This window comes from Oryx dammah, unplaced genomic scaffold (assembly GCF_014754425.2).
Source record: "Oryx dammah isolate SB20612 unplaced genomic scaffold, SCBI_Odam_1.1 HiC_scaffold_9, whole genome shotgun sequence".
Lineage (NCBI taxonomy): Eukaryota > Metazoa > Chordata > Mammalia > Artiodactyla > Bovidae > Oryx > Oryx dammah.
In genome coordinates, this window is record NW_024070193.1 from 47,514,949 (window position 1) to 47,538,477 (window position 23,529).

The 23,529-nt window shown below is 45.0% G+C and overlaps 1 protein-coding gene across 3 annotated transcripts in view; it reads right to left on the bottom strand.

Annotated features, from left to right (window-relative positions):
• LOC120867793 (myelin associated oligodendrocyte basic protein) overlaps positions 1–23,529 on the bottom strand; it is a 44,222-nt gene that overhangs the window by 4,686 nt on the left and 16,007 nt on the right. Inside the window, exons 3-6 of one of the 3 annotated variants that reach the window (XM_040246183.1) lie at positions 16,405–16,614; positions 15,828–16,119; positions 8,096–8,315; positions 5,792–6,685 (exon numbers count right to left, since the gene is read on the bottom strand). In XM_040246183.1, the coding sequence (XP_040102117.1) occupies positions 15,864–16,119; positions 16,405–16,610 (462 nt within the window). In that variant the 5' untranslated portion in view covers positions 16,611–16,614 and the 3' untranslated portion in view covers positions 5,792–6,685; positions 8,096–8,315; positions 15,828–15,863. Of the gene's footprint in view, positions 1–5,791; positions 6,686–8,095; positions 8,316–15,827; positions 16,120–16,404; positions 16,615–23,529 lie in introns of those variants that run through there. The other 2 variants (XM_040246182.1, XM_040246184.1) reach the window with 2 other exon arrangements.

Sequence of the window (23,529 nt, forward strand, 5' to 3'; positions counted from 1 at the left end):
TTTTCAATATATTTTCATTATTTACTCGGTCAGCAAATATTGACCTTGTTGGCCGATGACTCTGGGGATGAGCAGACTTATCCGTGAACTTGAGGACAGACCCTTTTGTTTTGATCTCTTAGGTATAACTATAAAAGTGCTTACTGCTCCAGGGTCGTATGTGAAAGGAGGGCTCCTAAAAATTACGGGTGGAGAGCAAAAGTCAGGTAGTCCTCTAAAATGTTTTAATGGGGGCTGAGATTTTGAGGCAAAATGAGCTCTCCATTTAGGAAGGGAAAACACACACACACACCCCACTGATTTGCCCCCCATGTAAACAGTGTCCTTGTTTAAACAATTTCATTGGCATAATGAATTCCCTGTAGGAGAAAGTCACTGTATAATACAGTTCTAAATCAGTTATATCCCAGGAGGGGTTAGAAGTGTTCAAAAACCAGAGCTGCTTTAAGAAGCAGCTTTAGGAAACTTTGTTGGATGATATATGTACACTAAAGCTTCTCCATTTTCACAGCAACATGAGTTTCACAAGTCAAAAGAGAGAGGGAATTGGAATGACGTGCCAACCAAACCTCCTTCTGTGTGGGCAAGAAGCACCAGTGGGTTTACCCTTGCCGGGGAGCCCTGTACCTCCCACCATCTGCACGTGATTTTCAGCACGGGGGTGACAGGGAGTCAGGGGGTGGGAGGAAGGGAGCCAGCCTCCCCAGAGCACCCGAAGCAGCAGAGGGAAAGAGGCCACAGAAAGGAAAGACTCTGTCTCTGTCTCCCTGTCTGTCTCTGACACACACATGCACACACACGCACATACACACACGCACACACACGTGCGTGCACACACATGCGCGCGCGTGCACACATGCGCGCGTGCGCGCGCACACACACACACACACACACACACACACACACACACACCAGTTTGGTGCTAAATGCTCCCAGCTCTTCCTTTGGACTCCAGAGATTCTCTTACTAGGACTTCAAGAGCTCACTGAAGGGAAACGTACACCAGAAGAAAAGGGAGTTGTCATCTGAGGAGCGGGATTCAGGTATTTGGAGGACTTTCGGAGACTTGAGAAGATGCAGGTAGCAGCAAATTAAAACTGTGGGTGAACGCAAGTTAAGGAGGCAGATTCAGTAGTGAAACAACCATCGTGACTCAAGAGAGCCTGACATGATGGCACCTTGGCAAGGCCAGTTAGGGAAGTGAAGAAAATAGGGACTGGAGAGACCTGGAGCCAGAATATACCTGGGTGTGAGTCCGCACCCCTCTCGGCATCACTCTTGGTCACCTGAGGGTGGAGACCTGCACAAATCAACGTGCTGGTTTGGGCAGAATCTCCATGAACAGCTGAGAACAGCATCTGGAGAAGGCAGCGAAGACATTGTGAAACCCAAAGCAATAAAAATGTGTAAAAAATTGATAGTAGCTCTGCTAGAAATCTAAGCACCAAGATCTGTGAATTTAAACTGTAGAAAAACAGATGAGGGAGGGAAAGAGATGAAGACAGGAGCTAGAAGGAAAGGAAGCCATTGGAGGGGGCAGGGTGATCCCCTTCTGCCCCTGCTGTTCTTACCCTCCCAGCCCCGGCCATGGGGACTGGTGAGCAAATCAAGCAAGATTTCACATCTCAGGAAGAAGCTGTGACTTAGAAAAATAATGGCGTTGAAGTTCTCAATAAATATGCTCTGCAGCTAAAACCTAGTCATGAAAGATCAGAGGAGAAAAATCATAGGGAAGGAAATGAACGGGATAATTTTAAAAATAAAGATTTGGTTGGCAGATTACCATTGTAAAAAAAAAAAAAGAAAAGTCAGGAAAGTAGAAAATCCACATTAACAAGAGTTGAAGAAAATAGACACTATTTACATTCCATGCCAAATAATGAAGTGTCAGCAAGGCATCAGCTGGAAGAAAAAAAGTTGGAAAATGATTTTTTTTTTCGTCGCTTGCAGTCAAAGCTCTGGTTGAAAATAAATGCAAAATCTTGCAGCTGGCAGTAGAGGTCCTTAACGATCTCCATCAGCAGAAACTAAGATTCTGTTAAAGGGTCTGACTCACAAAGCTTATAAGCCAGAAGAGAAAGAACAGAAGCTGTCAGCTGCAGAAGGGGATGTTCACAGAGAATTCAAGAAACGGAAGATGAATTATAGTGAAGATAGATTATGTAAAAATCTGTTAGATCACCATGTGGTGAAAAAAAAGCCCAAGAAACCAGAATTTTTATTCCTGATGCATCAAGATTTCTTCCTGGAGAGAAGAGAAATGCTGCCTTGTGGAGACAGGAATTGCAGATAGCAAAGCCAAAGATGGATGTACTTCAGAGGTCTCAGAAATTAACCAAATCCAGGAAGATCACTAAGTAACTCCCATCAGTGAGACATCCTGGGAGCTCAGGCTCCCTGAGCACACTCCCTGGCAGTACTAGGGCACTCGACCCCACTGTGACCTTCACTTGCTTCTGGCTATGGAAGAGGCATGCCTACAAATGAATTGGTTGTGAAAGGGATACCACCTGGGTAGAGGTACCTATCAGGTATCAGGAAAAGCTTTGCTTTTGATTTGTAAACAGGACGATGAAAAACTGCCTATTCAATACAATGTCTATTGAATCCCACACTCTGAATGACAGACCACCCAGCCCTCCTTAATGGTGAACACAATGGGGATTTCTCCACTTCATCGCTAATCAAACAGACTTGCTTGGTGGTCAACAAGGGGCTACACTTGAACCACCTCCTGGGCCAAGGAACTATTTTCAGGATCTGATAAAATATCTGTAACTAATATTGGCCCTGGTGTGGCTTCACTGACAAGGAATGGCCCCAAGAGCTCTTAACTTTCTCCAGGGAGGGCTGGCTTAGCTAATGCCGGTGCCAATAACTTCCCATCTTCACCAGGAATATGTGCCATTAACTCAACACATAAATGACTAACACTGCCATCAGCCACCTTCTCAAACATGGACCCACACATCCCCAGTCTTTCTTCCTAGTGAGCTTATATCTCTTTGCTGTAGGAAAGTTTAGAAACCTAGAGCCTCTGGCCATGAGAAAGCACCTTCCTTCTTGACCCTCCTTACTTGAGATTATCTGTCTTTCTCTCGCTACAGAATACATGCAGCCTAGGGTTCTAGAAAGGAGCTTCTCCTGATACTACCACCTGCTCCCCCAGGATTCCAGCCTCGGGATATGTTGGGATGCTTCAAAATCCACTGTGAATGTTATTTTAGTAATTAGGCAAATACTGTCTTAGAGCTCAGGCTTCCCAGATGGCTCAGTGGTAAAGAGCCCACCTGTCAATGGAGGAGAGACAGCAAATGTGGGTTTGATCCCTGGGTCAGGAAAAGTCCCCTGGAGGAGGAAATGGCAACCCACTCCAGTATTCTTGCCTGGAAAACTCCATGGACAGAGGAGCCTGATGGGCTACAGTCCAAGGGGTCCAAAAGAGTCGGACATGACTTAGAGATTGAGCATACCTCAGGACTTAGTTTTATTGTTAAGAGATCTTTTGGAACCAAATGACTCAAATCTGATAGATATTTGATTTGTTATGAAGACCACCCCTTGAGGTGTCACCTTTCATCTCCACTCTCCTCAAACCTGTTTTATGTACTGTTAATATAGTTTATACAGTTAATGTATCTTGTGCAACAGAGAAGAGTTTGAGTATGATCCATGTTGAATATAAAACTTTTATATCATTTGCTTAAAAGAAAAATAATTATCAGAACTATTGGCTAATCTATGTTCTTTTGCTCATCCAAATGTTGGCTAAACCTTGATCAAAAGTCAAAACACTCAACTTGGTGGTAGATGAATGTTGCCTTAGAGGAAATAAGTAGTCATTGAAATACCCTTACCCATCAACTGAACCTAAATCTATAATGTCATTGCCAAAGAATACACTCTTCAAGAAATCACTTAGAAAATTACTAACATATGTATTCTATCAATATTTGAGAATTCCTTGCTGGTCCAGTGGTTAGGATTTGGCACTTTCACTTCCAGGGCATAGGTTCAATCCCTGGTCAGGGAACTCAGATCCTGTAAGCCCCATGGCAAGGCCAAAAAAAAAAAATTTTTTTTTTTCTGCTTCAGCCATGAAAGTAGAGATTGTTTGACTCTTTTACCCTAGTGGGACCCTTTATCTGTATAAAATTAGAAATCAACATAGACCCTAAAAGCTGCTTTAGTTGACATGGAGGTGGCCTGGACCTCTGTTGGTTCTACTTCCCGCTTATCTCATAAGGTGGCATCTCCAAGTACCCCAGGGTTTCACCAAGCTCAGTTTGGCAACTTCCATTTTGCGACATAATAGCAATAAGGTCAAGGTCATGATTCAATGGCCATGGAGGCCATAACCAACTTCTCCTATTTACAAACATAAAACTCTATGTGGTACCAGATAGATATATAGTTGATACTCAACAAAAAAAATTTTATCACTATCCTTACCCAGCATTCTTGCAAGTGTGTACCTGTGTTACAAATAAGAAGAATGAGTAGGCAAAGTCTCACCGAATTGGAAATAAAACACCCCACTTTTGGGCCAACAGCATCATCTTTGTCTGTTAAAAATACTTCATTTTGTCTCAGTAGAGATAGTAAGTACCCGTTATGATGTTATTAATGGGGCTGACATATGTGCTATGGAGTCAGGCAAGAAGCTCTCCTGGGAGAATAAGTTTTCACATTTCTCTGGTGTCTGAACAGCAACCCAGATGGACACTCAGCAATTTGCTGCCCCATAGCACAGCCCCATCTCACTGTGATGCATCAGCATTTTTGCAGCTTCCCATAGTGAAAGCTTCCCTGTGATTCTATATTCTTTGGGAAGAGTAAACTCTGCCTTTCCTCTGCAACTCTTCCATCTTCCTCCTGAGACCACATGAGTCTCAGATTTAGGTCTTAGATTCACATTTAAATGTGACATTATAGACAACAACTTAGTGTCAAGATATTGCCTTGAACTGTGACTTAATTAAGGAAATTCATCTGGAGAAAGGTTTAAGAAAATTTCAAAGACCTTAGATAAAGTGATTTCTTTATAATCCTCTCCACTGCCCTCATATCTCTGACCCCTAACAGCACCACCATTACCCCCATTTGTGAACAGGGCACTTTCCCTCCTACTCCAGTAGAAAATCAAAGCCACGGGCAGAAATTGCCTCAGGCTCTTGTCACTGACCGGAGAAGGCAGTGGCACCCCACTCCAGTACTCTTGCCTGGAAAATCCCATGGATGGCCCTGCAAACCCGCCAGACCTGTGCTCTCCTTTCCTTTTTTCTGATGAGAAGGAACCCCTGCTTCACACCTGATGCCCCCAACTGTGCCCTGGCTTCCTCTCGCCAGCCTCCTCACTTCCTGTTATTCAGTCGCTAAGTTGTGTCTGGCTCTTTGCAACCCGGTGGACTACAGCAAGCTGGGCTTCCCTGTCCTTCACTATCTCCCAGAGTTTGCTCAGTTCCTGACTCCACCAGTTATCTCCTCTTCCTCCTCACACCCACTCCGCTGCCTCCTTCCCATTCAACATGCCAGATGTCAGCTGGCTTCATGGAACACCCCTGCTATGGCCCCCTCCTCTGCCTCCCTTCCTGGTGGAGCTGAGTTGAGGGAGTTGCATCTTCCTTCCCCAATTTCTGTCCTCACCTCCCATGGACTCTCACAGAGGATGCCCTACAGAGTCACACCCTAGAAGGTTCCTTGCTGCTGAACACAATAGACACCTTTGACTTCTCTCTCTCTGAACTTTTGGAAAATTATGCCTATTTTAAGAATAACAAACAAACACCCATTCAGTCAACAAGCATTTATTGAGTTCTTACTAGTGTTGGGAACTTAGAATGTGGCAGTAAATAAGTATTGGCGGTTGCGGAGTTTACATTAGGAGGAGATGGGGTCCCAAGCAATAAACAAGTAAATATATGAACAAGATGGTTCAAGAAGGTGATTACTGCTAGAGCGATGCGATAGAGCGTAACTATGGAAACCACACTGACTTCCCAGGGAAGCCTCTCTGACATGGTATTTGAGTTGAAAGCATTAGTGCAAAGATCTTGGGCCAGAACATCACAGGCAGAATGAACAGTAAGAATAGAGCCCTGAGGTTGGCACAAGCACTAATAGATAAGACAACATATCACTTCCACGTACAAAAGCAGAGACCAGAAAGAGGCAAGACAGTGTGATCTTGCTGGGTAGCGAAAGGGCTTCTGAGTCACAAGCAAAGTGGACCAAGTCTGGAAGAACAACGAGCTCCGTACCCTTCGGGGTTGGGGCTTGGCTCCGCCTCCCCTCCTCCAGCCTCATGAGTAGAAGGGAGGAGTGGAGGCCTGGGAGGAGGATCTGTTCCCTGTATCCCCCACCCTTCAACCCCGGCTTTAGAAACCAATAGGCACACTGGCAAAAACACGTTGGAATAGCCTTCTGGAATGGACCCTACTGGAGCCTAAAGAGAGATGGATGCCCTCAACTCTCTCCTTCCATCCCTCCTCTCTGAGCTGGGTAAGGAAACTAGCCCAAGGAGGGGTGCTCCTACGAGGCCGCTGCTGGGTTTCACAGTGGAATCCTACATCAAGGTCGGCCCTGAAGGGACCGTGGTCTTCTCTCATGATCAGCTTCAGCAGTCAGGGTCCTCCAGGGTCGTGGGATCGACATAGAACTCAGAGGGGCTCTCCAGTATTTGTGCCTGGGAGCGAAGACAAGCCCAAAGATATTCTCCCAAAGCCAATCTCCCAAAGCCAAGTTTCTAAACGCACACACAGAGAGACACACACACCAATCCGCAGGAGCACCAGGTGATCTGAGGGTCCTCTGTTTTACCTGGGGGTATTGCCCCCCACACGTGCATATGTATGGGGAGTATAGTAGAACCAGAGTGGAGTGAGGGAGTAAGTTCCTATGGCCCTGATCAAGAGCCCATCCTCAAGATCAAAAAGTCCTTTTCAAGAGCCTAGGGCTACAGATAGTGGGAGCAAATCAAAAAGAAGAGATGAGAAGTCAACCCCAACCCTGCTCCATGATAACTGGCTTCAGACCTCCACACCCCACGGAGTGGGTTCACACACAGGGAGGGAAGCCTTGGACAGCTCAGCTGCCCCAACTCACCCCTCCTCTGGCTTAATTCTCCTCTCCCAAAGGCCAAATTCCTCTCCTAGCTTTCCTGATCCCTCTACAGTATATAAAGGGGTCCAGGCACGGAGAGCGGGGGTGGGGGTAGGGGGGACAGGTCTTAGCCCTCCCCCAGGAATTTGGGACTCCATGGCCTGAGAACGGCAACTCTCTGAGCACCCTTTCTGGACCTGCGAAGGTGGCCTGGGGTCTGCCTGTGTCCTGAGGTGGGGAGGGGGGAAAACAGCAGCCCTGCCTCCCAAGGGGCCGACTTAGCAGCCTTGTCTCTGAGCCTTCGGGAGAGGGGAGGCGGGCAAGGTACTGAGCCCAGATTACTTGCACAGGGTTACACATTTTACAGAGCAGATAGTGCTGGATGAGACTGTCCAGAGGGGTTGGACTTAGACGGTTGCCTGAGAGTATTTGCTGTCACCCGGGGGGGTCAGGAGGAGACACCCACAGATCGCTGTGTGAAGCTGGAGACAAGGGCCTGGGGGTGGGAGGGAGCACCTTCCTCAGACTTTTCTCCAGCTTCTGACCCAGCACATTGGCCTCCTCTGGCAACTAGACAGCTCCTACCCTCCCTGGGAATCTCCGTGCATCTCCAGACCATTTGGCAGCCTAATGTCTTACTACAAAAGAACTTGTAGTTCTTTGAAGCCAACTGGGCCTCTGACTGAGCTAGTACAGGGACTGATTAAGGAGGTCAGACGGAGACCAAAGGGCGCAGGGGGACAGAGGAGCCCAGGCAGAGGACTGATGACAAAGAAGGAAGCCAGGATTAAAAGTCAGCCTAGGCAACAAGATGCTAGGCACGGAGGGGTCTTGAGGTTGGAGGACAACATATGGGCTGGCGGTGGGGCCGTCCTGCTCCAGAGATCCTGGAGGCCTGTGTACATCCTCCAGGGGAAAGGACTGTGGCTGAGACTAAAGGGTGCTGCAGGGACCCACCACCTGGAGCCTAATGCACAGAGGTGTCCCCTCTCACCTCCAGGCAGGCTGCCCGGCAGCGCCCGCCCCACGGGGACTGTGGGCGTCGGCTGTGGCCACATCAGCAGGTGGCGGCCCCTGCATCATATTCAAAGCCGGGTGACCTGTCCCAGGGCACGTGCGTCGAGAAGCAGTGAGTCCAGGAGCTGAGGCCGACCGTTCACCTGAAAGTCCTCCATCACTTCTTCCGAGGGGTTGGCTTGGTCCTCCTTTTCAATCTGGTTAACAAAAAGAAACAGAAGAGCCCTCAGCATCGCTGAGTGGTGTGTCCTTTCTTGGGGCTTGGTTACTAGAATTGTAGACTACTTGGTTACCAGAATTTATAGACCACCTTTGAGGTGATCACGTCTGGTAAACTCAGCCTTAAAAATCTCTCTTTAATTTCTCACTTCTGGAAGTATTTGGCCAATATTTTTTATTTTATAATATTTTATATTTTGGGCATAAGCCTGGGAAAGATATTCTTTAAAAACTCTTCTGTCTTTATATCCAGTGATTATTGTTTCGCTGTTAATCATTGCAAATATTTTGAAATACAGAAAAACACAAAATCAAAATACTACCACTCCTAGAAAAAGCTAGTTTTACTGCCTATAGACATGCACACATGAACATACACACACATACACATAGGGGTGTGTATACACATTATAAAATTGTGACCATATTGATATGTTCCTATTTTGATGCAGAATAGACTTTTCAAGAAGGAGATAGCACCCAATTATTTTCTTATAAATATGTGATCATTATAAATATGTGATCCCCAAATACTATTGCTTGAAAGTTTATTCTCCAACTGAGGGATTAAATTATTTAGACTGCAGAAATCTATGTGGCTACCTTCAAAATAAGGTCATGTCAAATAGTTTCAAAATATCATCAAAGTTCTTAATTTAAAAAATAAATTAAAAAAAATACCAAGACAAGTGCATCAGGAATATGCATTTTTCCACCAAAGATTAACCTTATGAGGATCACAACACTTCCTATAATTTTGGGACTTTGAAAAATTCAAAATAAAAATGAAGTGTTAACAACAGCATTCTCCCAAACCCCAAATTATATGGCAAGTGCTAGTGCCCATCAGAAAGGATCCAGGACACCAGGAAAAACAATGAAGAAATACTTTGTTGAAACTTGCCTAGTGAATTGTAGCCTGATAGGTTGGAACATGTCTCTTGATATTTAGGAAGAGAATCTGTTTTCTGGAACTTTTCCATGCCTTCCAGACATGGGCCAGCCTGCTGAATATAAAACCCTGGATGCTGACACTCGTGTGGATGCTCACATAGCCTGGGTACCACCTCTGCAGTTAGTGCTGCACAGAAACCACTTGGCATCCTAGAGACTCTGAGCACCTGGTTATGTCACAGGCTCCCCTGTGTCCAAACTGTGCAGCAGCAGCCCCCGAGTTCCTTCTCAACCAAGGGAAGCAACCAAGTTGGGGAGGATTTGCCAGTAGTTAAGATTGAGTGACGCAGTGTATCTGTTAAATAAAAGTTCTAATAAGAGCCACTTACTAGTAGATTAGAAGATTAGAAGATGATGATCTAAGCATTTTACCATGTTCACAAATAAGGTAGATAATAGCCAGTGTCACAGATGGGAAAAACACGGCTTTAAGAGAATAAGTGACTTAGACAGGCAGCTGTGCTTAGCCTCAAATCTGATGCTGAGGTTTGACCTTTCCACCGGGCTGGACTGACTGCTACGTGTATTGATAGGTCTGTTCAGTCAAGCCCTGAGTCGGGCCCTGGGGTCATGAATATAAGATAGAGTCCCTGGAACTTCTCTGGTGGTCCAGTGGCTAAGACTCTGTGTTCCTAATGCAGGGGGCCTGGGTTCAATCCCTGGTCAGGGAACTAGATCCCACATGCCACAGCTAAAAATCCCATGTGTCACAATTAAGACCTGATACAGCCAAATAAATAAATATTTAAAACAAAAAGAAAAAAAAAAAAAAAGAGTCCCTGCTCCCGTGACTCCTGCACCCTCCACCAAGGGAGATGGACCCTGGGGTGTCAAGTGTACCAGCTGAGCTCACACTGGAGTTGGCCTCTGCTCAGTGAGAAGGCTTTGTCCCAGAGCCATTCCCAGGCTCCTTCCCACTGAAGCAATGATGACTCTGCAGACGCAGGGGTCCTCTGGCTACATGACATACCCTGCTCATCATCTCCGTTGGCCGCATCTGGCCAGTGGCCAAACCCAAACAGGAAAATACCTGGTCACTATTAAGCAAAAGCCAAAGCTGTATAATATGTCCCAATCATCATCTTGTAGCCTGGCTCTGAAGGGTGAAAATTGTAAAGACCTTCCACATGGCAGAGCAGAGGAAACAAACAGCTCGGGGCCCTGTGGGGTTGGGGAAAGAGGAGGCGTGAGTTCTGGCCTACACATAGTCAACCATCACAGGACTGTTCTTCGGGGTCTTAGTTCTCCTTAAGAAGAGCTGGCCCTAAATGTAGATTAGAATTAAGTCCATCAAGTAAATGCAACCCCGAGAGCTCCATCTTTCATAAGCATCAAGGTGATGTCAGTACCTGGTGATCCTGGGCAATTGCCCAAGTTAAGAATTCTACTGGTAATAGGAACCTCTTTGATTCTGTAAATGCAAAGCATATTCATGCCCATTCTCTAGTTTGATGCTAGAGGATGTCAGTCAATGAGCTATGAGGAAAGATAAGCCACATGCTGAAATAAGAATTCGAGGTAAAAACAGGTATGAACCTACAACTCAACCCAAGTCCAATATCTGGTTGGGCCCAGGCCTTCGGGATCTAATCCCTTTTAATTATTCAGAAAGACCATTTGGCAAGGACTTAATCTTATTAAAATATTTTTCTAAAAATAAAATGTTCTAGGTGAAGTAGCAGTTAAACCACATACAGAAACTGGGCATAGAGAGCAAAAAGGAAAAAATAAAACTGTCTCTTTTTACAGATAACATGACAATCAATGTACAAAACTCCAGAGTCTACCTCCCCCCCAAAAAACCTAGAATAAGTGAGTTTAGCAAGATCACAGGATACAGGATCAGTATAAAAAATCACTTATATGTTTATACATTGGCAATGAACAATTGAAACTGAAAAAGAACCATTTTAATAGTACCTAAAAGCATGAAATGCCTAAGTGTAAAGCAAACAATATGTGTAAGACCTGTATACTGCAAACTGCAAAACAAAAAGGAGCTAAATGAGTGGGGAGATATGCTATGTACTGTTCTCCACAAGTAGGCTTACAAACTTAACACTATCCCATTCAGTTTTACCAGGACGTATTGTAGACATTCACACACTGATACTAAAATTTCTATGGAAAAGTGCAAGAATGAGAACAGCCAAAAACAATTTCAAAAATGAAAAAAAGCATTGGAGAGTTTATACTAAACTGATTTTACCACTTACTATAAGGCTATAGTTAATGAAGCTTGTTAAAGAAAAGATACAGAAATTAATGAAACAGAATAGGAAGTCCAGAAATAAACTCACACATGACCAACTGATTTTTGACAGAATTGCAAAAGTTATTCAGTGGAGAATCTTTTAAACAAATGAGGCTGGAACAATTGAATATCTGTATGTAAAAAAAAAACTTGAACCTCAATCCATATCTCACACCATTTACAAAAAATTAACCCCAAATGGATAGTAACATAAAAGTGAAATTTTGAAAAGAAAATATAGGAGAAAATCTTTGTGACCTTTGGTTATAGGCAGAGAACTCTTACACACAATACGAAAAGCACACATACAATACAAAAAAAATCTATAAAAATAAAAAATTAATAAGTTGGATTTAGCCAAGTTTTAAAATTTTGGTCCTTCACAGAGACACTGTTAAGAAAATGAGGAAATATTTGCAAAACATATCTTTAACAAAGGGCTTGTATCCAGATATATATTTTTATATATCTGATATATATAAGATAATTATTTTATAATAATATAACTATAATATGTTGTTATACAATAATACAATATTTAGACACAATAATAAAATAATTTGCTTTTTAAGTGAGCAAAAGATCGAGCACACACTTCACCGATAAATGTCTTTGGTGGATGATATACAAGTTCATTTAAAAACCATCATTAATCAATAGGAAAAGCAAAATTAAAACTACAGTGAGGTACCACAACTCTTACATTAGAATGGATAAAATTTTAAAGGGCTTCCCTGGTGGTTCAGTAGTAAAGAATCCGCCCACCAACGCAGAAGACGCAGGTTTGATCCCTGGGTCAGGAAGATTCCCCTGGAGAAGGGAATGGCAACCCACTCCAGTATTCTTGCCTAGGAAATCCCATGGACAGAGCAGCCTGGTGGGCTACAGTCCATGGGGTTGCAAAGAGTGGGACATGACTTAGGAACTAAACAACAAGAAAATGAACCCTTATGTTCACTGCAGTGTTGTTTATGAATAGCCAAGATATGGAAACAAGCGTCCATCAGAGGATAAGTAAATGAACTGTAGAGCATATATATATATACACACACATACATACATACATATAGTTGGCCAAAAAGCAAAAAGTTTTTCCGTAACACCTTGCATATATATGTATATGCAATGGGCTATTATTCACCCATAAAAAGGTACGGCATCTTTCCATTTGCAGCAACATGGAAGGACCTGGAGGGCATTATGCTAAGAAACAGAAGTCAGAGAAAGATAAGCCTCATAGGATCTCTTCTACATGTGGAATCTAAAAAAGCAAACAACCAAATGAAAACAAGCTCAGAGAGAGAACAGAGGCAGAGAGTAGGGAGGAGAAGTGGGTAAAGTGTTTTGACTTTTTTTTTTTTAGTTTAAATAAACTGGAGCACTTAAAATAATTTAAATAAACAAATAATGAACACATAAAACACTTTAAAATCAAACTACCAGGATTAAAAAAAGGAGTCTGATGGAGAGAGAAGGAAAAGCCAGAGGCACCTGGTGAAGTTTAAGAACGGTTGCTGTGGGAAACTTTAACAGCATGAGCTGGGGGAAAAGCAGGCTGTTGATGAGCTGGATGCGTCCACTGGCGATTTCAGAACTGGCTCTTTGTTTTCCATCACTGGAGAATAAACTCCATAAGAACAGATGGTCCAGACGCAGCTCCATCCAGCAGAGCTCAGCAAGCCCTCAGCACAGCCTCACAGCCTGTGTCTCTGGTATTCCTAACCTGCCCTAACCTTCCCAAACCTCTGATTCTCTCCTCCTCAGAGTATGACTTGCCTTCATCTTAGCCCATTAATGGGTCTCTCTCTGCTTTCCAAAGCCAGATGGCTTTTCCTGCTCCCCTCAGTGGCCCATCCCTCCATACACGCCAGGAAGGAGCCTTACTCTACCCACCACCTCTATATCCCCTTTGTTTCTAGGCTCAGTCTCACTTCTGCATCCCTTCACATCAACTCTAAATGTACTTTAAGTTATGGTTAAAAAAAAATCCAGAAAGTAAAATTGGTAACCGTGTGTGTGTGTGTGTGTGTGTGTGTGTGTGTGTGTGTTGAGAGGTTGGAAGTTAGACTGGGGCTTGGGCTTCCCGTGGGAGTGACTAGAGGGGCTGTGGTGTTATTTGCTGACATAAGAGGAAGACTGAGAATTACTAAAGACCCAAAAGGCCTTTGTCAAAATTGTATAATCTCTAAAGGTCAGATCTCAAGAATGGCACCATTTCTAAAAGTAAGTCCGTTTCAGGAAAGCTTTTTGTGACCTTTTCTTCACGTGGAATTTAGTAGCTCTGCTTCAGAGTGAATTTTTTCCCATTAACCTTCCTCCTACCGCTTCGATTTAGGACAGTCAGCGTCAGTAGAGTATTGTATGCATATTGCATAGTATGGTGAAGTAATAGCCATATTGCATTGCCTTAGGACCTTTGGGAACCTGAGAAGGGAGAATGAGTACCACAGGAAGGGTTCAGGTGAGTCTGGGACATCACTGGACATTATGACTGAAGCCTGTCAGGTCCCCTGGTCCCAGGGAAGGGCCAACAACCGAGGAGGCAATAGCCTATAGAGGTGTCTTCTCTGATACCCACCGAGAACAGCTAACGGGGGGAGTCAAAATATGCCACCACTAAAATATTTAAGTAAATAAAACCAGCGAGGCTAAATCCAGACACATCTGTGTCTCAGAGGAGATTGGCTTTCATTGTCTTCCTCCTCCTGATGTCCTGGTTCAATTCCCAGCCACCCAACAGCCATCACGCAACTCACTGGGGATGGTAGGCTTGAAGCCACCACCATGGATGCCTTGCCATATATAATTAGTTTCCTCTGCTCTCCACATTTCCTAACCTCTTCCATATAGCAAAACTTACCTGTCATAGGACCTTAGTACTCAGGCCCCTTCGGGAGGCATACATTAACGACCAGATTACCTGGTATACAACTTCCTATTACACTTTTAGTGACTTACCAGTCACTTACCAATCTGTTATTTCTCTTCACAAATTAACCTCACCTCATCTATGCTGGGGATGGGGTGGTTACTTGTTGAAAATGCAGCTCCCCTGACCTTAGCAGTGACTCAAAGAATTAGATTCTTTGCGAGCATTTTAACATTCCCCAGTTGATTCTTTTATGTACTAAATCTGAAAACATCATGAGACATCCACACCCTATTATACTCTATGTAGTCTCTGAGCATCAGAGCATATATGAGAATCTCAAATACAATTAATACCCACTGTTAACTTATAAAACAGGTTCACTTTCAAATACTAAAAGGATTAAAGAATTGGCTTGCCATGCGTGTGGGCAGAGAGTATATGGGACATCTCTAACCTTCTGTTCAATTTTACTATGAACCTAAAACTGATCAGAAAAAGCCGTTTAAAAAAGAAAAAGGCTGACCTGCCTAAGATGGAGCTGATGAGCACGTGCTCTCCGGCTCACCTATTCTGTCGACAAGCATCACCCTCTTTGGTTGTTCAGCCACCAAGCTGCAGCCAACTCTTCGGGACACCATGGACTGCAACATGACAGGCTTCCCTGTCCCTCACCATCTCCCAGAGTTTGCCCAAGTTCATGTCCATTGAATCGGTGATACCATCCAACCATCTCATCCTGTCGCCCTCTTCTCCATCTCTCTGTTATCCTCTACTTATTCTAACCTAACCTCTTTGAAGCCCTAAGCAGGCAGAGCCATTCTCCAGGTTCCCACCAGTGCACATGCTGATTATGAGAGTACTAGAGCATTTAACCCTACGCTGTGGATAAGTATTCTCTCGTTTGGTCCTGCTGAGTCCCAAACAACCTGGTTGTTCCAGCTGCATCCCCATCCCCAACATAGTATGTGGAACTCTAAACATATGCAATCAAGCTTGTTGAATGAATGAATGGTCTTGCCATTGAGGTTAACATCAGGTGAAGTGTGTTGGGAGGAGGGATGAATGATCTGGGTGACCCTCTCCTTTAGCACACACACAGACCGCCCTGAGAGTCCCCATTCCTTCTCTCTCTGAGGCACAGAAATCGAGGGCCTCGTTATTCAATCTGTCACTGTGGTTCACACTCTGACTTTACACATTAATCATTTCCAGCCCTATTAGACAAAGGAAGCAACCCATACTGCCACCTGAAGTATTGTGCCAACAGCATCTTTGAGCAAAACAGGAGCCGCACTAGGAGTTTCAGACGAGGGGATTCAATGCAGGGAACCGATGACAGTTTGTAAGGCTGAATGAAGGAGGACCATTGAGATAACCCATTGGGAGTAAACACAGGAAGCAGCTACTAACCTGAGGGCTGGGGGGAGCAAAAGGGAAGAGATGGTGTTACCAGAACCTAGAAGCCTTGACGGGGGACCCCCCACGACTGGTGCCTGGCCCTCTCTGGGGGCTGCTGCGCGGCTGCTGCTTGGCCTTCTGAGGGGGCCGCTGCTTGGCCGGTGGAGGTCGGACTTCTGGGCGGGGGCGTGGCTGGCGTTCGGGCCTCGGAGGGGACCGTGGCTTGGCCGGTGCTCTGACCACCGCGGGGGGTGCAGCTGGCTGGCGCTTGGGCCTCTGAGGGGACGTTGCGCGGCGGCTGGTTCTGAGAGGGCCAAAAGAAGCTGCAGGCTGGGGCAGTGGCTCTCCTCTGCTGCCTACGTGATGCTGACAGGAGCTGGAACAGGGAGGCAGCCCTGCTCCCCCTCCCGCCTTCCAGTCTCCCTCCGGTACCTTGCAGTGGGAGCCTGCCAGCCGCCTGCCCGCGGGTTGGGGGAAGCGCGGCTTGCAGAGAGCCCCGGCCCCAGAGCAGAGCAGGAAGGGGGAACTCGGAGCCAGAGCCAGAGGCCCACGCCCAGCCCAGGCGCCGGGCGGCAGCACGACCACTCACCTGGTCTTCTGGCAGGCGCAGCAGATCCAGTCCTCCTCTTTCTTCTGGTAGAAGCAGCCACTTTTACAGATGCTGTACTTGCGGTCCACGATCTCGCGTTTGGAGTTGAGGAAGGTGAACGGCGGGCAGCAATGTATGCTGAAGTGCTCGGAGAACTTCTGGTTCTTGGAGAGTCTGGGGCCCTCCTTAACCACTTTCTGACTCATCTCACTGGATAAAACAGTGATGGGGGGGCAGGGGGAGTGGGGAGACACAAAACAGCACATCAGCAAGGAGGTTTCTACTCAAGGAGCCCACCCCCGGCCACTCCCGTGGTCCCAGCTCACATCCAGGGCTGTCTTTCATCCTGAATCTAGGTCAGTTTCCTGCCCAGCTCTATAGAAAGGAGCTATTGAATAAACTGCCCTTTTTAAAATAAAGTTAATTTTAAAATTTTGAGTATAGTTGCTTTCCAGTGTTGCGTTAGTTTCTATTGTACAGCAAAGTGAATCAGCCATACATATACATGTGTCCCCTTTTTTGGATTCCCCCAATTAGGTCACTGCAGACCACTGAGCAGACTTCCTTGTGCTATACAAGTTATCATTAGTTTCCTGTTTTATAGGAATCAATAGTGTATATATGTCATAGTATATATATATAAATGTCAATCCCAACCTTCCAATACATCCCATCTGAAATTTAAAAATATATATTTATATGGTTTTTAAAGGTTGCATTCCATTTACAGTCATTACAAAATTTTGGCGGTATCCCCTATGTTGCACGATACATCCTTTTAGCCTACTTTATACCCAATAGTTTATACCTAGGCAGGAGAAGGACATGGCAACCCACTCCAGTGTTCTTGCCTGGAGAATCCCGTGGACAGAGGAGCCTGGTGGGTTGCTGTCCATGGGGTCACACAGAGTCGGACAAGACTGAAGCAACTTAGCAGCAGCAGCAGGCAGTATAAGGGAAGAGTTTGTTAATTTCTATTTGTGTATTTTAAAATCATGTTTTCTGAAAAAGGACTCTCTTTTCTCTTATGTGTTAGCCACTCATTTAGGACAGGAAAAAATATTATAAAGCCAAATACATCGATATGGCAAGATAATGTTGTAGATGTAGGAGTGACTGTTTCTCTAAAGAATCAAGAAAGATTTGTTACTAAAAACATAATTGCTATTCATACAATAAAATGCTACACCAGAGAAACAACAGGCTATAGACACAAATCAACATGTTTGAATCTCACAGACATAATGTTGAACAAAAGAGCAGATACAAAGAAGTATAAGCTGTATGATTCAATTTATATGAGGTTCAAAAACAGGTAAAACTAATCAAGTGCATGGTGCTAGAAATCAGAACGTAGTTGTATTTCGAGAAGGTGGGGTCTGCGAAGAGGCAGGAGGGAGCCTGCTGGAGCAGAAAATGTTCTGGATCTTGATCTGGGGGATGACTGCTGCTGATACTGCTACTGCTGCTAAGTCACTTCAGTCGTGTCCGACTCTGTGCGACCCCATAGACGGCAGCTCACCAGGCTCCCCCATCCCTGGGATTCTCCAGGCAAGAACACTGGAGGGGCTTGCCATTTCCCTCTCCAATGCATGAAACTGAGAAGTGAAACTGAAGTCACTCAGTTGTGTCTGACTCTTAGCGACCTCATGGACTGCAGCCCACCGGGCTCCGCCGTCCATGGGATTTTCCAGGCAAGAGTACGGGAGTCGGGTGCCACTGCCTTCTCCGGGGAGATGACTACACAGGTGTATATGTATATAAAAGTTCAGTGAGCTCTGCACTTCAGTTTTGTGCATTTTACTGCTTACCTAAGTTAAAAGGGGGCTTTCCTGGTGACTCAGTCAGTAAAGACTCTGCCTGCAACACAGGCAACCCAGATCTGATCCCTGGGTCAGGAAGACCCCCTGGAGAAGCAAATGGCAACCCCCTCCAATATTCTTGCCTGGGAAATCCCATGGACAGAGGAGCTTGGCGGTCTACAGTCCATGGGGTCGCAAGAGTTGGACATGACTTAGCGACTAAACCACCACCTAAGTTAAAAAGGAAGAGTAAGAGGAGGAAGACAAGAAACTAGGCAATTTTGATTCTTGGAAAAATTCTGAAAGGGTGGGTAAAGTCTTAATTACTACAACACCCTTTGAGAAATGTGACACATGCAGAAATAGTCCTACCTATCACTCCAAAACATTGAAGCACACAGGGGACTTAAATGACTGTTAATCAACGAGAGCCTACAAATAAGCACAGGTAATGTGCATATATACTGGACAATGAGCATGTTCTTGCTGTCAGCAAACTCAATGTCAAGTTGCACACACAGACATGCAATATGTCATTGAAAGACAGGATGATATCAACCAACAGAAAAAAGTACAAAAATCAAGGAAACCATGAAAAAGTGTTAGATTCTTTGAAGACAGAGCAGATAATCTGGGTTGGGTTTTATTGCTGTTGTTTATTTACCTGCGCCAGGTCTTAGCTGCGACGTGCGAAATCTTCAGTTAGGGTATGTAGGATCTAGTTCCCCAACCAGGAATTGAACCTGGGCCCCCTGCATTGGAGGCACAGAACCTTAGCCACTGGACCGGGGAAGTCCCGGTCTAGGTTTTAAGGATGAATGTATTAAAAACAACTAAGTTACTTTGAAGGAATATTTTGATTTCCGTTTTTGGTTTCTTTTATTTTTTATTCAAGTATAGTTGATTTATAGTGTGTAATTTTTGTTGTTGTTTTTTGATGGGGTTGCCTTCTGCTGTAGTTAGAAGTGAGGGCTGAGGGGCAAGTTGAGTGTAGTTATAAAAAAAATACGTCCTTTTCACCTCGTAGACCTTGTAGAGTCCAAATTTTGTGTTACACCTGTTATATATGTTGCAACTGTTCTTTCCTGATGTTTCATCATCTTTTATCATGTCAAAAATAATTAATCTTTTTAAAAATGAATAGCTGTCTCAGGTCTTAAGTGCAATGTACAGGATCTTTCAATGCAGCAACTTGGGCTTCTACCTCGTTGTGGCACACAGGCTTAGTTGCCCTGAGACATGTGGGATCTTAGTTCCCCAACCAAGGAAAAAACCCTGGTCCCCTGCATTGGCAAGTGGACTCTTAACCACTGGACCACTAGGGAAGTCCCCCAAATTATTAATTTTTAGGTAATTAAGTTTCCTACTTCCCAGGGAGGTCAGTGGTAAAGAATCTGCCTGCCAGTGCAGGAGGCCCAGGTTCAGACCCTGGGTCAGGAAGATCTGCTGGAGAAGGGAATGGCTACCCACTCCAGTATTCCTGCCCAGAGAATTCCATGGACAGAGGAGCCTGGTGGGCTACCGTCCACGGGGTTGCCGAGAGTCGGACACAACTGAGCGTGCACACACAATGCAGTTTCTTACTTGGGGTTTTGTATTTTACTTAGGAAAGTCTTCCTCACTTCAGAAGTTCTTAGTCATAGTCATGAATATCCCATTTTGGAAGAGAATCTTCTCTGAACCTCATTTTCATGTCTCTCTCTCTCCGTAACTCCTAACTTCTATAGAGAAGTTATCAATAAATACTCTTTTTTCTCTATTTCCACATCTCCTCCCCATCCATGCACTTTTGTCTGGCTTCTGTTCCTATTTGCCCAAAAAGAAGTGCTTCCCATAAAGACCTCCATGCTGCCAGACCAGCCGTCTTCTTGTCTGAGCTCTCTTTCCATGTAAACACTTCTCTGTCTGGTCACTGACATTCTCTTAGATTCCCTCCACCTTCTCTAGCACTTCCATCCCAGTATCTCTCATAGGCTCATCTGCTTTGTCCAAAACTTTTAATGTTAGAACTCTTCAAAAAAAAAAAAAAACTCTTCAAGGCACACTAATACTAAATGATTAATGGGATTGTTTCAAGCATCCAGTTCAGCGTTTATTATATGTTCCAGTTGTGCCAGACACAGCCTCTGTAAAAAACACAAAGCTGAGTCATACTGAGTCCTGTCCTCAAGAAATGTATCCACCAGCTGGGAAGACAGGCAAGGATGCCCATGGCATGCTCATGGGTAACAAGACCCATCTATTGAGCCCAAATATGCACACATCTCTGGATCAGATAAACATCCTGCTGACGGCGAGCTCACAGTGTACACGAGGAATGTTGCATAGATGTCAGTAAGTGCAATTCAAGGGCGGCATGCTCTGGAACACGAGAATGTGCTGAGCAATGGCACGGAGAGTCCACAAGAGTGGGGCCACGTGTCGGCTGGGGAAGCAGATAGAATATAAGTGGAAACCTTTCATCTGGCCCTTAGATTTGGACAGTCAGAGATAAGGGTTTGTGGAAGGATGGGAACGGTTGATTCCTAAGCAAAGATACAGAAAGGTGAATTGCATCATGGGAGAGGTGACGGTGTCAGGACACGGGTGATGAGGTAGGACAGAGTTACCCGTCACTGTGAAGGCTCTAGCCCTTGTGGGTCGTGCCATCAGCTGATCAGAAGTCTAAATAGAGGAGAGGGAGAGAGCATCTCATTAGTCTGGGTTATCGTAAGTTGAAGTGTGTTTACAACATCTGCGTAGAAATGGACACCTGAAAGTCAGGAGCTAGAGCTGTCATCTCGGGGGTCCTTCACCTCACAGAAGAAGCACCACCTTGGGGGTGGGTGTGGTGAGTGTGAGCTGAGTGAGCAGCCAGACCAGGTGAGGCTCCCAGGAGCAGCAATGGGCCTACCTTCAAGCCCCAGGAAGAGGGTCTGGGAAAGAAGGAGCCTCGGGGGCAGCAGGGAGGTGGGAGGAGCCTCTTGGAAGTCTCCAGATTTGCAGAAGGAGGAAATGGGTCATCAGTATCCAAAAAACGACTTTGTACAAACAAGCATTTTTAGACCAGTGAGACACTGAAGTTGATTTTGAGAGTTTGACTCACTGTAATTACAACCCTGATGATCTCCCAAAGCCCTACCAAACCCTACACACAGGCAAAGTCCAGCTCAGGTTTCTGCTCCCCTGGGAAATGATGAACTGAAACCCTCTTTAGGCTCCCAGCACACGGAGACAATGCTACTCAGCTTTTCACAGGCCATTCAGATATCACCAGTTCCTCTAGCCTGCTCAGGTCATCTTTCCCCCTGGTGTTAGAGGGAGATTTTAAGTCTCCTGGGCCTCTAAATTCCTGCTGTGACTAAATCTCAATTCCCACCCACCTGACAGGATGCCTGGGCCCACCCTATGCCCATCTAGACCCCTGCCCAGAGAGTTCTCAAATTATTCCCTGACAACTCTCCTTACTCTCCTCCTTACTCACCATGTCCAGCAGGGGGCAGCCTCACCACTTGTTACCCATCAAGTGTGTTCCGAAAGGGGAAAGCCGTTCTCTTCCCTGGAACCCTGACATTCTAGAGAACCAGCTGAAAATTCAGCCTTAACACAGCACTTCCCGCCTTCCTTTAGTAAAATGTTTACAGTTGGTGGAAAGTCTCTGGCTACTATTGCCTGTGGAAGCATTTAGTTGGGGGTACATGGTTAATTGGTTATGTATACTCCTCCAACTCTGGCCCACACCGTGCCCCAGCTTAAGAATGCTAAGATCCATGTGCTGACCCATAGCAACAACACACACACACAAGCCATCCTTTCCCACCACACCGGGCTTCCGAGTAAGTTAGTCGTGTTGTTTCGTTGTTCAGTCACCCAGTCTTGTCCAACTGTTTGTGACCCCATAGACTGCAGCACGCCAGGCCTCCCTGTCCCTCACCATCTCCCAGAGTTTGCCGAGTTCATGTTCATCGCATCAGTGATGCCATCCAGCCATCTCATCCTCTGACGCCCTCTTAGTTGTAACTGCAGGCAAATAGGGCTAGGTGGCTCTGTAGTAAAGAATTTGTCTGCCAACGCAGGAGACGCAGTTTCAACCCCTGGGTCGGGAAGATCCCCTGGAGGAGGACACGGCAACCCACTGTAGTATTGTTGCCTGGACAATCCATGGACAGAGGAGCTTGGAGGGCTATTACTAGTCCATGGGGTCACAAAGAGTCAGACGTGATTAAGCACACACGCACGGGCAAATAACTAATGGTAGAGGAGAAAATTCACACTTCCTGGGACCCTGTTCTATGGAGGTTGCTTCATATTCTTTATCTCATTTTTCTAATATTGCATAATCATCAGCAAACTAAAGACGAGCTAGGCTAAGGAACATGACCAAGTTCAAAGAGTCAGTGAGAGGCAGATGAGGATTTGAACCTAGGTCCCTGTAACTCCAGTTTCCGGTGCTGTCTGACCAAGCTCAACACATCTGAGCTCCCTGTGCTCAGCCCTCCTCCCGGGGGAGCAGGTGTCCAGGCGATGGGACCAGCCTGGACTATGAGGGCCCGGAGGTGGACCCAAGGATGGGATGCGGGCACAGAGATGCATGGGCCTATGTCCCAGGGTGACAAACACCAGAAGCTGAGGAAACAGCTCCTTGAAGAAAGGCAGAGGGTGGAGTTTGGAGACATCACAACCCCCTGCCGGAGCCCAGGCTGGAATGTAAACTCCGTCAGTCCCTCTCCCTCCAGCCTTTAGGTGGTTTTAAGACCTATATTCACTGTTGAGAATTAGAAAGCCTGGATAAAGGAAAATAATGAAAATTCCTAAATTACTATCTCATAGTTAACCACTTATAAAATATTTGAACATTTTTTTGCCTTGAGAATTTTACATGTAAATATATAGTTAACAAAAAAAGTCACGGGATTTTCCAGGCAAGAGTACTGGAGTAGGGTGCCATTGCCTTCTCAGTCACACCATACCTTATATACTTTTCAAATTATATGCTTGAAAACTCAGTCATTTTTTAAGTTTTATAGATACAGACATAATAGTACTTGTGGCATTTTCTTATACCTTTTAAAATCTGTAATAACTTTATAGTCACAGTCCCCTTTATGGTTGATAACATATATTTGCATATTCTCTCATTTTCTGGATTAATCTTGGCAGAACTTATCCCCTTTGTGACTTTTAAAAAAAACAAACTCTTGGTTTTCTTGCTTGTCTTTGCTCTTTTTTTCTAGTCCATTAATTTCTGAGTGCATTTATTATTTCTTTTTTTTTTTCAGTTTTCTTTAGATTTATATTCTTGTGCTTTTTCTCACATGTGCATTTATAATATAACATTTGCATA